The 15362-nt window shown below is 45.5% G+C and overlaps 1 protein-coding gene and 1 long non-coding RNA gene across 2 annotated transcripts in view; one reads left to right on the forward strand and one right to left on the reverse strand.

The window, feature by feature from the left end:
- The window catches only part of EIF3H (eukaryotic translation initiation factor 3 subunit H), a 124713-nt gene extending 122637 nt beyond the window's left edge, over positions 1–2076 (reverse strand). The window contains exon 1 of the mRNA XM_032765276.2: positions 1916–2076. Within this exon, the coding sequence (XP_032621167.1) occupies positions 1916–2038 (123 nt within the window). The 5' untranslated portion in view covers positions 2039–2076. The remainder of the gene's footprint in view (positions 1–1915) is intronic.
- A 3894-nt stretch (positions 2077–5970) lies between these two features.
- Positions 5971–11770, forward strand: LOC142046406 (uncharacterized). The gene is made up of 2 exons (XR_012655388.1): positions 5971–6054; positions 6876–11770. It is a non-coding gene; the product is annotated as an uncharacterized LOC142046406 (long non-coding RNA).
- Positions 11771–15362: the final 3592 nt, after the last annotated feature.

The raw sequence follows: 15362 nt of genomic DNA on the forward strand, positions 1-15362 counted from the left end.
CAGAGACTAAAATATAAGGAAAGAACAAGTTAAAAATGACTTAGAGACGTTAGATGCCTTCAAGTTACCAGAGCCTGTTGAAATACATCCTAGAATACTCAAGAAGCTGACTGAGGAGATATCTGAGCCATTAGCGATCATCTTCAAAAAGTCATGGAAGATGGGAGAGATTTCAGGGGACTGGAAAAGGGCAAATATAGTGCCAATCTACAAAAGGTGAAATAAAGACAAGCCAGGGAATTACAGACTAGTCATCTTAATTACAGTACCAGAAGGATACTGGAGCAAATAATTAGGCAATTTGTGAACATCTAGAAGATAATGTGATAAGTAACAGTCAGCACGAATTTGTCATGAACAAATAGTGTCAAAGTAACCCAACAGCTTTCTTTGACAGGATAACAAGACTTGTGGATAAGGGGGAAGGGGTAGATGCAGTATATTTTGACTTTAGTAAGGCTTTGGTACTATCTTCCATGACCTTCTCATAAACAAATTAGGAAAATACAATCTAGATGGAGCTACAAAAAGGTGGATGCATAAAGGAATTGGAAAACCGTTCCCAGAGAGTAGTTGTCAGTGTATCACAGTTAAATTGGAAGGGCATATCAAGTGGAGTCCTGCAAGAATCAGTTCTGGGTCCGATTCTGATCTATATCTTCATCAATGATTTAGATAATGGCATAGAAAGTACACTTGTAAAGTTTGCAAACGATATCAAGCTAGGAGATGTTGCAAGTGTTTTGGAGGATAGGATTAAAATTCAAAATGATTTGGACAAACTGGAGAAATGGTCTGAAGTAAAAAAGATGAATTCAATAAAGACAAATGCAAAGTACTCCACTTAGGAATGAACAATCAGTTGCACACGTACAACATTGGAAATGACTGCCTGGGAAGGAGTACCAGAGAAAGCGATCTGGGGGTCATAGTGGACCATAAGCTAAATATGAGTCAATAGTGTAACACTGTTGCAAAAAAAACCAAACATCATTCTGAGATGTACTAGCAAGAGTGTTGTAAGCAAGACACGAGAAGTAATTCTTCTGGCTCTACTCCATATTGATTAGGTCTCAACTGGAGTACTGTTTCAAGTTCTGAGCACCACATTTCACAAAAGATATGGACAAATTGGAGAAAATGCATAGAAGAGCAACAAAAAATATTTAAGGTCTAAACAACATGACCTATAAGTGAAGATTTAAAAAACTGGATTGGCTTAGTGTGGAGAAGAGAAGGCTGAAAGGGGACATGATAACAGTTTCAAATACATAAAGGACTGTTATAAGGAGAAGGGAGAAAAAAGTTTCTCATTAACATCCAAGGATAGGACAAGAAGCAACGGACTTAAATTGTAGCAAGGGTGGTTTAGGTAGGACATTAGGAAAAACTTCTTAGCTGTCAGGGTAGTGAAGCACTAGAAAAATTGCCTAGGGAGGTTATGGAATCTCTGGAAATTTTTAAAAGCATTTTTCATAATCACCTGTTAAGGATAATCTAGATAATATTTAGTCCTTCCATGAGTGGAAGGGACTGGACTAGAAGACCTCTGGAGGTTCTTTTGAATCCTGTGATTCTGTTTTATTGGTACCTTTAGTATGCTAGGGCACTAGAAGGTGCAGGCAATAAACAGGGGCGAGACCCTGGTTGCGGGTCGCCACAGATTCCATTCCCAATACCTAGGGCCCTACCAAATTTAACAGCCATGAAAAATGCATCATGGACTATGAAATCTGGTCTCCCTCCATGAAATCTGGTCTTTTGTGTACTTTTACCCTATCCTATATAGATTCATTAGGAAGACCAGCGTTTCTCAAATTGGGGGTTCTAACCCAAAAAGAAGTTGCAGGGTGTGTGAGACAGGCGGCCTGGTCAGGCGGCCGCACAGACCCTCCGCTCCGCTCCGCTCACTCACCAGCCCGTCGATCTGCACCTGCTTGACGGCCGAGTCCCCCGGGGCCGCCTTGCCCCTGGCTTTGCTAGCGGTTGCGGAGGAGCCGGTGCTAGCGGCCACCGTGCTTTCCTTGCGAGACGCCATGTTGAGAGACGCTTCCCCCACGCCGGCCGGAAAGAGAAAAATGGAACACCGGAAGCGTGGCTAAGGGCCCGGAGGTGGGTTGCGAATGACTTCCGGATGGAAACTAAGGGAAGGTCAAAAAGGGCCGAGGTAGAGTGGAGGGTTCCCGCCTGACGCATGCGCAGATAATACTCTGAGTCCCGGGACACACTGCGCGTGCGTAGAAAAAACTCACGGGCGGGGGGCGTCGGAGAAAGCTGCGCGTGCGCATCAGTGATCACTGGTCACGTCTGTTTCCGCGTGACACACAAATGCAGAAAAGTGGTGCGCGCGTGGCAGCTCTGAACGCGTTAGTGTGAGAGTGGCTGCTAGGCCGCGTCTACACGGGTGGTTGTACCACGTCAGAGGCGTGGGGATTGCAGGCGTGGCTACACTTAGGGCAAGGAGCTGTGCTGGAGCAGCGTGAGCACCTTCGTGTTGGGCTAGCGGCGTCCACACTAGGGGCTGAGTCTGGATGGAAAAACGTCACTCCTCAACTGACATAGGTCTGCATACAAAACCAGCCACGTGTCCCAGCGCTAACAGCTGTTGGAACACATTTCTCTCTAGGACAGGTGATTGCATAAGACAAGGGCTGAATCAGAGGCTAAGGGGTTGCACTGGGATCCACCAACAGGCAGGACTGGAGGAAAATGAGGGTTTGGTGCTGAGGATTTCCCAACAGGATATGTTCTGGGGGCAAGGGATGTGGGACAACCATAGGCAACTAGTAACTGCTGATAGTGGGGGAGCACAATGGCAGATTCCCTCCTCACCGCACAGTCAACTTCCTGGTGACTGCCAGGGCACCCTCCAGCAACACCCTCTTGATCACAGCGCCCCCTGACCATGGAACCCTGGGCACTCATCCACCCTTAAAGTCGGCCTAGTCAGGGTTGGCCTTAGGGAAAATGGCACCCTAGGCAAATTTGTATTTTGGTTCTGGCTCAGACCAAACATCTACACAGCAATTTTTAGCCCCATATCCTGAGCCCTGCATGCCTGAGTTAGCTGAGCTTGCAGCCATGCCATGGGTCTTTTATTCTAATGTAGACAAACCCTCACAGGCTAGATTTATGTGAAGCCTACATAAAGGAGTATAGTGGTACAGTGTGAGGTATGATATTGTAGGAAGTGATACGAATGTGAGGGGGATCAGTGTCCTCCATAGAACAGGTTGAAATATTAGATGTAGTTTCCTGTATTTTAGTAGACTTTGGAAAGAACTTTATGCAAAAACAAAAGACTAACTTTCCTTCTACTTATTTAAAATTCTAGAATACCTGGTCAATGACAATTTATACTCTATAGTAATACCAATAATTCTGCTCCAAAAGACCCGTGCTATCAGGATGTTGTTCTCATCAGATTCAAAAGTGGAAACATTAATTTTTTGTCAACTTTATTGTTTGTTTTAAATAAATAAAAAGAGAAGGTTATTCTTCTTGTGCAGTAACTGAGGTTCTTCAAGATGTGTGTCCCTGTGCATGCTCCACTTCAGGTGTTGGTGCATCTCTGCACCTTCGCTGGGAGAGTTTCAGCAGCAGTGCCCGTGTGGGTCATGCATGCACAATGCCTGTGTCACGCCCCATTGGCACCTCATCTAGTGTGCGTGCAACCCATACTCAGTTCCTTCTCTACTGTACTTTTACAGACTCCAAAATAGATGGGAGGAGGGTGAATAGTGGAGCACCCCTGGGGACACACACCTCAAAGAACCTCAGTTACTTCACAAGGTGAGTAACCTCCTCTTCTTCTTCTAATGATGTCCTGTAGGTGCTCAACTTCCAGAGAGCCACTATAGAGCAGTGCCCTCATGAGGATGGAAGGGGCTTCGGAGTTGGTTGGTTGATAGAGGATAGCACCATTAGACCTACCCATGCATCTGATTCTGGGCCCTCTGTAATTGCATAGTGTCTTGTAAACATGTGCTCAGAGGCCCAGATGGCAGCTGTGCATATATCTGTGAGTGGGACATTAAGAAAGTGTATGGATGAAGCCATTGATCTACTAGAATGCATTCTAGTGGGAGTTGTATGCCAGTTATATAGCCTACCTGAATACAACCCGAAATCCATTTTGATAGTCTCTGCGCTGATATAGTGTCTTCTTTGGATTGTTCTGCACTTGATATGAATAGTTTTGGGGATTTTCTAAAACGTTTGGTTCTATTGAGGTAAAATGTCAGAGCCTGTCTAATGTCTAAGGGGTGTAGTGTAGCTTCCTGTGCATTCTCATGTGGTCTGGGGAAGAATGCAGAAAGGTGTATAGGTTGATTAATGTGAAAAGATGAAGAAATTTGGGGCACATATTTTGGATGTGTCCTCATAGTAATCTTGTCCTTAAAAAATATGGTATATGCCATGAGTGCTGCTGTCTTATCCACACGTCTGGCTGATGTGATTACTATTAAGAATGTGAGTTTCTTGGATAGGTGTAGTAAACAGCAAATTATCAGGGATTCAAATAATAGTCTAGAAAGGTATTTTAAAACCAAATTTAGGTCCAGTGGCAGCCTGGGCGTGTGCGTATGTATACTTTAGTCAAACTAAGAGATGGTCTTGATTTTTTTAGTATGAAAGGCAGAGGTGTGAAGACCGTACTGACTTGTTTGTCAGTGCATCATGTAGTGAATCACTTCCACTTCTGCAGGTAAGTTTTACGAGTAGTAGACCTTCTACAGTTTAGTAGGCTATGCTTGACCTGTTCCAAGCAGGCTAGTTCATCATGAATGAACCATGGAGGAACCAGGCTTTCAGGTAGAGCATCTCCGCATTTGGGTGGTGAATCCATCCTGCGTCTTGTGATAGAAGGTCCATCTGCAGTGATAGAGTGATTGGAGCACATACTGCCATCCATGTTAGGTAAGGATACCACATCTGCCTGGGCCAAGTTTAAGCTATCAGGATGATCCTGGCTTTGTCAGTTCTTACTTTGTGTATCACTCTCATTAATATTGGTATGAGTGATAATGCATATAGGAGAGGGGCTTGCCATTTTAGTAGAAATGCATCACTCATCAGTCGAGGTCCCAGTCCTGCTCTGGCGCAGAATTGCAGGCATTTGTTGTTTCGATCTATCACAAAGAGATCTATGTCCGGCTGGCCCCATTGTTGGAATGTTTTGTAATATCACATCATTCATCTCCCATTCATGATTGTAATGAAATTGTCTGCTGAGTGTGCATGCAGTGGTGTTCTTGGATCCTGGCAAATAGGAGGCCAAAATGTTGATACTATGTCCGATGCACCAGGTCCAAAGTTTCATGGCTTCGGTGGATAATGAGTGTGATCAAACTCCTCCCTGTCTGTTTATATAGAATATGCAAGCAATGTTGTTGGTCATTACTTGAACGTTTTGGTTCTTTAGCACAGACGAGAAAGTGGAAGCAAGTATTGCGAATTGCCCGGAGTTCTAACAGATTTATGTGCATGCTATTTCTTCGGGGGACCACTGTCCCTGAATCATGGGCCGTTGCATGTGTGCTCCTCATCCTATGAGGGAAGTGTCTGTGGTGAGTATCAGTGATCCCATGTGAATGGAATCCCTGAACATACATTGCTGGGTTGTGTCCACCACATTAGCGACTCCTTGACTATGGGTGGTATTGTGAGTCGTCTGTTTAAGCCGTGTTTGTGCAGCCTGTAGACAGTTGTTAACCAGCCCTGCACATGGCGCATGTGCAGGCACAAATGTTTACCACAAATCTGCTTACGGCCATGTGGCCTAAAAGTTGAAGGCAATTGCAGGCTGTTACATGTGGATTGTTTCTTACCACAACTATAAGATTGTTCACTAAGTGGAACCTGCTTGTTGGTAGTGACACTTTGGCTTCCACTGAATCGAGGTAAGCCCCAATGAATTCCAGTTGTTGAATAGAGTGTAAGATTCACTTTTTTCTCTCATATTTATATACCCAGGTATGGAAAGGAAGAAATCGTCTGTCGAGTGATCCGGATGGCCTCTCAAGAATGGGCTTTCAGTAGGCAGTCATCTAGGTAAGGGAATATTATGATTCCTTGTTTCCTTAGGTGTGCCACTACTACTGTAAGGATTTTGGAGCAGACTAAAGGTGCCATGGATAGACTGAAAGGTACGACTTTGTAGTGGTAGCAGTCTGTTCCAGTTGTGAATCTGAGGAACCTCCTGTGGACAGGCTGTGTGGTAATACGAAAATAAGCATCTTGTAAGTCGAGGGCTGAAAACCAGTCCCCCTGTTCCAGTGCTGGTATTATTGTTATTAATGTGACCATCCTGAACCTTTGTCTTCTGGCAAACTTTTTTAGTTTTCTGAGATCCAAGGTGGGTCACCATCCCCCGTTTTTCTTCTGGGTTCAGAAGTAATGGGAGTAGAAACCCTTCCCTCTGTGTTCAGTGTGAACTTCTTCCACTGCATCTAGTTGTGTCAGATGATTTACCTCTTGACGCAGTAGGTACTGAAGAGGCACAGGGAGCGGTGTTGGGGAGGAAGTATAGAGACAAATGGGATGGAATAGCCAATACTGATGATTTCTAGGGCCCATCTGTCCATGGTGATGGAATACCACCTTCGGTAGAAGGGGAAAAGTCAGTCTCCGAAAAGATGTATGGATAGTGTCATTATCACTGTAATAAGTGGGAAGTTGTTCAGACCCTCAGCTAATCTTTCAGATTTTCTATTTTGAAGAAGATTGCCACCATCATCGGTGTCTCAGTCTGCATCTTTGTGGTCTCTGTCTCTGCCTTTGTTGTTCATATGGGCGATGTTGTTGTTGTGGGCAAGGTTGATATCTGTTTCATTGGTATGATTGGTACCTGTTTTGTCTACGTTTTGTGGCAGGTGTATAAATGCCAACATGTGACCGGTCGCCCAGGAGTCCTTCATGGTGTGTAACACCTCATTAGTTTTTGCTGCAAGGAGCTTCTCACTATTGTGTGGAAGATCTTCCACTGTGGATTGGATTTCATGGGGGAACCCTGAGGAGTTCAACCATAAAGCCCGGATGACTACAGCAGTAGCGGTGGATCTTGCTGCTTTGTCCACTGTATCCAAGGATGCCTGTAATACTATCCTTGCTATAAGCTGTTGTTTGGAAACCAAAGATTTGAATGGTTCCTTTTTTTCCCTCCAGAATGTCATTAATTAAATCTATAAATTTACCATAATTCCTGGTTGGTAACTCTGATTAACGTGGAGGAGGAATAGACCTTGCAGCCAAACAGGTCTAGCCTTTTACCGTCTTTATCAGAGGTGTGGACCTACACTGTTGTTGTCTCCCTCTCTGGTTGGACACCTCTATGACACTTGAATTCAGTGTGCGGTGGGTAAATGAGAACTCTGTGCCTTTTGAGGGGACATAATATTTGTTGTCAGCCAGTGACGTTCCCCTGGTGTTATCTGGAATCACTGGTGTTATCTAGGTCACTCCAATCCTCAACTCTGGGAGCCAGCCTTACCCTGCTCTGCTTTGAGAACCCCCTCTCCTGGGCTGTTCACACATTGCTTCTGGCATTAAAGCTACTCCCAGCTACATGAGTGAGCACTTTTGGCCAGTGGCTGTTTGGATTGTGCAACCGAATGGCACTAGCCAATATCTCCGGTCTCAGACACAAACCTAGGAACCTCCATCTTGCAGTCTCCAGTTATGCCCACTGGACACAGCAAGCTTATGTGAGTTTGTCAATTTATCAAAGAAATTGATATGTACCAGGCTTGTTATCCCAAGAGGAGTCTCTGACATGCTTCAAACCAAATGGACTGCTTCAGGTAGAATAAACAAACGAATTTATTAACTACAAAAGATAGATTTTAAGTGATTATAAGTCAAAGCATAACAAGTCAGATTTGGTCAAATGAAATAAAGGCAAAACGCATTCTAAGCCCCCATCACCAGGCCAGCAGAACAAGACGCTGCGATCGATAAGGTACCTGCTGCCTCAAGAAACATCACCCAGGACCTCGCAAGCAAGATGCCTGTCTTACCCTCACATATCGCCAAGCAGATCTCCATGCTTAGATGACTCAGTGCTTCCTCACCCCTTGTCCAGCATTTGCCCGTCCCCAGAAGGATCAGCGCCCCACTGCGCATAGCTGCTCAAGATCCTATCATCAGAAGAACCAGCACCGCTGCTCGGACCCAGCCAACTCCAACCGCTGGACAAGACAGCGCCACGCCTCAGGCTGCCCTGCCAGCTCCAGCAGTCAGAGGCACCAGTGCCACCCCTGAGACCGCCCTGCGAACTCCAGCCACCAGAGGAGCCAGCGCCATTCCCGAGATCGCCTTACAAACTCCAGACGTCACTGGAGGAACCAGCCCTGCCACCACACCAAAGCACCAGGCCTACATCGCCAGACGGACCAGTACGGCCCTCAAGTCCATTCTGCAGGACACTGCCTACGAGAGATCTCGTGCTCCAGCAGCAACCGCCCAGGCAGCAGCCACTCATAGAAGGACTGGTGGTGTCCCAGCAACCCCTGAACTGGACCGCATCTCTTGGATCACTAGCAACGCCAGCATCCCGCCAGAGATCCCGTCCCAGCACCCAACCAAAGGGAATCCAGACCCTTGAGAGAGAGGGCAGGCCAACCACACAGCAGTCTCAAAGCCTGCATTGGACAAGGTTGAGAACCCTGAGGAACAGTGGCCAATGGTGAGGGCTGCCACACCGTGGCAGACCGCCTGGACCGAGGAGCTACAAGCGGCAGCTTCCTTTGATGGCTTTGACCTTCTTGTAGACAGGCTCACACCTGCTCCAAACCACACCACCACCACCAGGGGAGCCAGAAGTAGAGGCGCCAGCCACCAGTATGATCCAGCAGTGACTTCCAGGATCCAAAAGCTGTACCAGGTGAACCGCTCCAAGGCCATGAGGGAGATCCTAGATGGGCCCTCGCCCTACTGCATGATCCCATCTGAGCATCTCTACAGCTACTTCAATGATGTATTCGACCGCACAGCCTGGAACGACACGCAGTGCCCAGAGTGCCTCTGCCCCCTGCCCCGTGTCGATGGAGCAGGTGTCCTGGAGACTGACTTTATGCCCAAGGAAGTGATGGCCAGACTCTCAAAAACAAAAAACACAGCTCCTGGGAAAGACAGCATCCCCTACAGCCTCCTGAAAAAGTGAGATCCCAGCTGCCTGGTCCTCGCCACACTCTTCAACCAGTGCAAGTGGTTCTGCCGGACTCCCAGCTCCGGGAAGAAGGCCATGATGTTGGTGGTGTACAAGAAGGATGCGCAGGACGACCCCAGCAACTGGAGACCCATCTCCCTCTGCTCCACGATGTACAAGCTGTATGCCAGCTGCCTGGCATCGAGGATCATGGAGTGGTCAGTGAGTGGGGGAGCCATCAGCTTCATCCAGAAAGGCTTCATGTCCTGCGAGGGCTGCCATGAACACAACTTCGTCCTCCAAACTGCCATCGAAATGGCCAGAAAGGCGTGGAGGCAGTGTGCGGTAGCGTGGCTTGATCTGGCTAACACCTTTGGGTTCATGCCCCACCACCACATTTTTGCCACGCTCCAGGAGTTTAGGATGCCAGAGAACTTCCTTCCCATGATCCAAGGGCTGTATGAGGCAGCACCACCATTCGCTCAGTCGAAGGGGAGACCACCGAGATCCCAATCTGGAGTGGAGTTAAGCAGGGCTCTCCCCTTAGCCCCATCATCTTTAACCTCACCTGGGAGCCATTGCTGCGAGCTATCTCCAATGGCACCGATGGCTTCAACCTCCACAGTGAGAGGGTGAGCATCCTGGCTTACGCGGACGACCTGGTCCTGACTGCAGACGACCCAGAGAGTCTCCGAGGTATGCTAGATGCCACCAGTCGAGCTGCCGACTGTGGGGCTCCACTTCAATGCAAAGAAGTGCACAACTCTCCACAGTGATGGAAGCAAAAGGGTCTAGGTGCATGTGATGATGTTCCAGATCCAGGGTAAGCCCATCATCGCCCTGGCAGAGGGGTAGGGGTACCAGCACCTCAGCACGCCGGCGGGTTTCCATTTCTGGCAGACACCCAAAGACACCATCCAGGAGATCTTGCAGGATGCCGCCAAGATCGATGTCTCCCTGCTGGCACTGTGGCAGAAGATAAATGCCCTGAACACCTTCCTGATCCGCTGCATTTCATTCATCTTGAGGGAATCCGCCATGGCGAAGGTACCCCTCAACAAGGCAGACAAGATCGTCCAGCAGCTGGTGAAGAAGTGGTTGTTCCTTCCCCAGAGAGCCAGCAATGAGCTAGTCTACATCGCCCACAGGCATGGCTGTGCCAGCGTCCCTCGCATGGGTGACCTGTGCTACGTCGCGATGATCACCCATGCCTTCCACCTGCTGACGTGTCCTGACGCCACGGTAAGAAACATTGTGGCACACACTCTCTGTGGCATAACAAAGAAGTGGATCGGCAGAGCCTCCTCCCAACCAAGACATCACCACCTTCCTGAGCGGCTCCCTAGATGGCAAATTCGGACTGGATGGGCGTGACATCGGTTCATTGTGGTCCCGCGCTCATAACGCCACACATTACCTGGGGAAGTGGCTGCTGGGAGTGTTGCAAGGAGCACCAAGAGCTGGGAGTCCTGGTGCCGCAGATCAGGTCCGACAACATGGCATGCTGGAGAGGACCCTGAAGGTAGTCATCCACTCACTGTACGGGGAAACCCTGAAGTGTAAACTGGACCAGGGTAAAGCTTTCGTGCTGACCAGCAAGTGGGATGCCAGCAACCACTTCCTCATCGGGGGCAGCATCACCCATTTCAGCAACTGGTGGTTCATCCACCGAGCCCGGCTGAACTGTGTCCCGCTCAATACAGCCGTCCACCATGGGAACTGAGACCAGCGTTGCAGGAAGTGCTGCTACTCCAACGAGACCCTGCCCCACGTCCTGTGCAGCTGCTAGCCCCACTCCAGAGCCTGGCAGCTGTGCCACAATGCCATGCAGAATCGCACCTGGGGGAGGTTGCCGTGAACTGCGCCATGCCTGGTACCGAAACCAGCTACGACCTGAAATGGTCATCACCGAGGCCCAGAAAAAGATCATCCTCGTTGACGTCACAGTCTCCTTTGAGAACAGGACCCCAGCATTTCATGAAGCCTGACCTCGTAAGCTAGAAAAGTATGCTCCGCTGGCCAATACCCTGAGAGCAAAGGACTATGAGGTGCAGATGGACGCCCTGATCGTCGGAGCACTGCAACGAGTGTGTGTTGTAGACCTGCAGGATCGGTCGACACTACACACGGCTCATGTGATGCCTCATGATCTCAGACACCATCCAATGGTCCAGGGATATCTACATCAAACACATCACTGGCCACTGACGGTACCAGGAGGCGTGAGCCAGAAAGATATCGTGCATCAACTACGAGAAAGGGACCGAGAGACTTTTTCCACTGGACCATATGAACTGGAACCATAAACTCACTGAACATTAAATCTCACCAAATGAGGGTAAATCCATCCTGATCATCGTATCCCCTCATTACACTCCACACCTGAACATAGCCATTATATGAACAACATATCCTTATATCTCAATGTCTGTACTTTGGTCCATCAACCTTTTATCCCCAATCGGGGATATTGCAGATTATGTATTCCTTAGGACACCCGATCTTAAACTGAACTTCACACCCTCGATAATCTGTACATTATTCCCTGATAATCAGAAATTTCTATGCTTAAATTCTGTATCATTCACTTTTAATTTTTTTAAACATATTAACATTTTTAAACCTGTTCTTATCAAAACTTCCTAACTATACAGTTAAGCACTAGAACAAATTACCTTGGGAGGTTGTGGAATCTCTGTCACTGGAGGTTTTTAAGGTTTTTCAGACAAAGACCTGTCAGGGATGATCTAGCTAATATTTAGTCTTGCCTCAGTGCAGGGGATTGAACTAGATGACCTACTGAGGTCTCTTCCAATCCTGTATTTCTATGATTGAGTGAAAAAACTACAAGATCAATTTCAATAACTTATAAAATTTCACTAACTTTAGGTTTTGGTGGCCAAAGCAGTACCAAGTATTGGAGATAGTACATAAAATTTGGATTTTAGGAGCCATTGGTACCTATGTTGAAAAGTAAACCTGGAGTCAGGACCTTCTATAGCTCCTTCCACTTTACTTGAAAAGAATTAAAAACAAATATTTTTATTGGATTTTTTTCTCTGAAATAAAAAGGGAGAAGTAATAAGGTGCAGTGATAAAACAGTAGCCAAGGTGGGAGCTGCAACAACGTAAAAAAGCCCTGGAGACAAACATCAAATGCAATAAAGAAAATACAGGCCAGAATGTAAGTAAGCTTTCAGAAAGCTGTCTGCTTTCAGTTGTGCTCAGTCAGACAGCCTTTTAGTATTTGTTTGACTAAATGTGAAAGCAGCACTGTGAAAAATAATAGAGTACTTAATGGACAATATCATAATACAGTATTTCTCAAGATGGGGGAAATACCTTAATACTATAGGCTGTTTTATCACGTGAGAAAACAATTTGTTTTCACTGCTCAGTTCTATTGTCTCTCTCTCTCTTTCAGTAACAGAATTCAATTAGCTTTTATTTTTGTCTACTCTCTTTAAATTCAAGGTGTTTGTTTAATTTTTTTGTGTTAATGGATTATTTTCTATGGCAATTTAAACTGTCCATCATAAAAATTCCAAAAGATGAAACTAAGGTGACATATTAGCAGTTAAAAAAAATCACTTCATCAAGAATGTAGCTGATGGAAAAGAGGAACTTTTTCAAGTTAATTTTGGCCTGTAAAACAAATAAGGTAACTGTATCAGAGGGGTAGCCGTGTTAGTCTGGATCTGTAAAAGCAGCAAAGAATCCTGTGGCACCTTATGGACTAACAGATGTTTTGGAGCATGAGCTTTCGTGGGTGAGTACCCACTTCATCGGATGCATGCCGTCGTCATGCATCTGACGAAGTGGGTATTCACCCACGAAAGCTCATGCTCCAAAACGTCTGTTAGTCTATAAGGTGCCAAAGGTAACTGTACAAATTCACTGGGAATTCTTGAACAGTTCCTGAATCCTTCTGCATTGTCTAATTCTGGAATTATTCCAGGAGCTGCACAGTAATAGAGAATGGATTGAAGACAAAATTCACCACTCTGCTATGTACAGCAGACTAGACTCCATTATTCTGCTCCCACTAAATACGCAGATTTCTCACTGGAAGCGTGAAGGGAGAGCAGAATATCAGAGTTGAGGTCTTCTGCATGACTCAGAAGCATTTTGCCCGTAAAATTCAGTTCTGATCTTAGATACAATCACCAGCCAAATTCACCACTAGTGTAAATATGTTCATCTTCAGTCAGGTACTACATCTTCTGATTTTTCAAGGCACATACGCTATCATGTGTCTGAGATCACAGCTGAGACTGAAGAGGAGAGTGAAGGGAAACAGAAAGAAAACACATATTCCAGAAAATATTGTTTCACGCATTCTTAAATTTATTATCTAAATATATATATATATTATACAGAAAAATTATTCATGTTACCAGAAAACATATGAAGTTGGATTTATCACTGAGCACCTTTGTAGTAATGTGACAGTTCTCAGGGTACCCAGGACTAAGAGTGTTGTCTGTGTCTATTCATAGATAGAGCAAACCCCTACCTTGTTGTAATGTTCCTTTTTCATCTCCAAGTGGGTTAGATTGCTTGCAGTTCTCTCTGATGGTTTTCCATTAATTGCTTTAGGATGAACAACTGAACCTTGCAATACATCACCACCTAACCAGACAGGGGTGACAACTGCGTCCTGCTTGAATGGGTCACTGAGACATATTTTGCCCTGGGACTAACTTTTACTCAAAGAACATCAAGCATACTTTCAACATAATTATATTATTTTTTAAATATCCATACATATAGTCACAATGATTATGAGTCTTGATAAATTCCAAACTTTCTGTAAATACATCAGGGGTTGGCAACCTTCAGCACGCAGCCCATCAGGATAATCCGCAGGCAGGCCATGAGACATTTTGTTTACAATGACCGTCTGCAGGCACAGCCCCTCGCAGCTCCCATCTTATTTTTTTTTAATTTTTACAATGTGAAAGACCTACACAAATAACAGGAGGAATTGACTAAGAGGAATTGACTAACTGATTTTAGAAGGAAAACTGTGAATCTGTCTAGACACAAAGTACTGTCCAACACAACAAATAACCAAACTGTAAAAAAGAGGAAAATATTTATTTTCTCCCATTTGTTACAGTATTAAAAGTTACTCTTCTCTGAAGTGAAGATGACAGGCTCTGGTAACCCATGCTTTTGTAACTTCCAGACCCTCTGGACATGCTCAACATACTGACCAGAAGGGCTATACAAAAGCTGCAAATGGTCTGTAATGATGCAGTTCCCACCTACATTGGAGAGATAAACTGGAGAGAGCACATCATCATAACAGTATACCACACTCTGCAATGGCTCCAATCCAAATGCAGATCATGTTTCTGATCTTCAGAGTCCCTAACTGTCTGGATCTCATTTATCTGTATCACTTGACTACAACTGCAACCATTGTGGGTTCTGCTGAGTAGCTGATGTTCCCAGGATCAAATGTGCAGTGGCAAAGGGCTGTCTATTTCTACCAAAGAGATCATCATCACACTCACACAATTACTAAAATGACCTAAGAGCAACTTGTTTGCAGTGTTGTAGATGTATTGGTCCCAGGATATTAGAGAAAGGTGGGTGTCATAATATCTTTCATGGGATCAACCTCTCTTGGTGAAAGAGCAAACAGTACGTGAGTAGTCTTTTGGCTTCTCCAAGGCCGTGATCAAGTGTCTTGATGTTTTTGATCTTTTAGCCTCAAGATGAAAACCTTGTCTGTTTCTCTGGGACCTTGAAGTCAAAATATTATCTAAGTTCTATCTGCACTAACTAGCAGTCATCTCCCATTTCCTGCTTGCATTACAGTTGTCCCTGGCACAGAGACATCCCCCACTGTTTTTCCTCTGGAAGCAGGTGTCCTTAGTTATCATTTATCTATTGGGAAGACATCACTTTCACCTGTTTGCCTAATATACAGACATACAGTTCAATTTTCCTAATTGCCAAATGGCTAATGTCAGAACAACTCTGGCAAACAAGCAGGAATTCCTTAAATGTAATCTTCCATCTTTACCCTTCTTAATGAGTTATCTCCCAATACTAAATAGAAAACCCCTCTCTTTCAATGTGTCATTGCAAAAGGAGGCAAAGCTTACATAAGAACTCTGAATATAAAACATTTTTTTCTTGTAAACTTTGGGTTAATTTTGTGCAATTGAAGGAATGTTGTATTGACCACAACCAAGCAAGT

Source organism: Chelonoidis abingdonii, chromosome 2 (assembly GCF_003597395.2).
Source record: "Chelonoidis abingdonii isolate Lonesome George chromosome 2, CheloAbing_2.0, whole genome shotgun sequence".
Lineage (NCBI taxonomy): Eukaryota > Metazoa > Chordata > Testudines > Testudinidae > Chelonoidis > Chelonoidis abingdonii.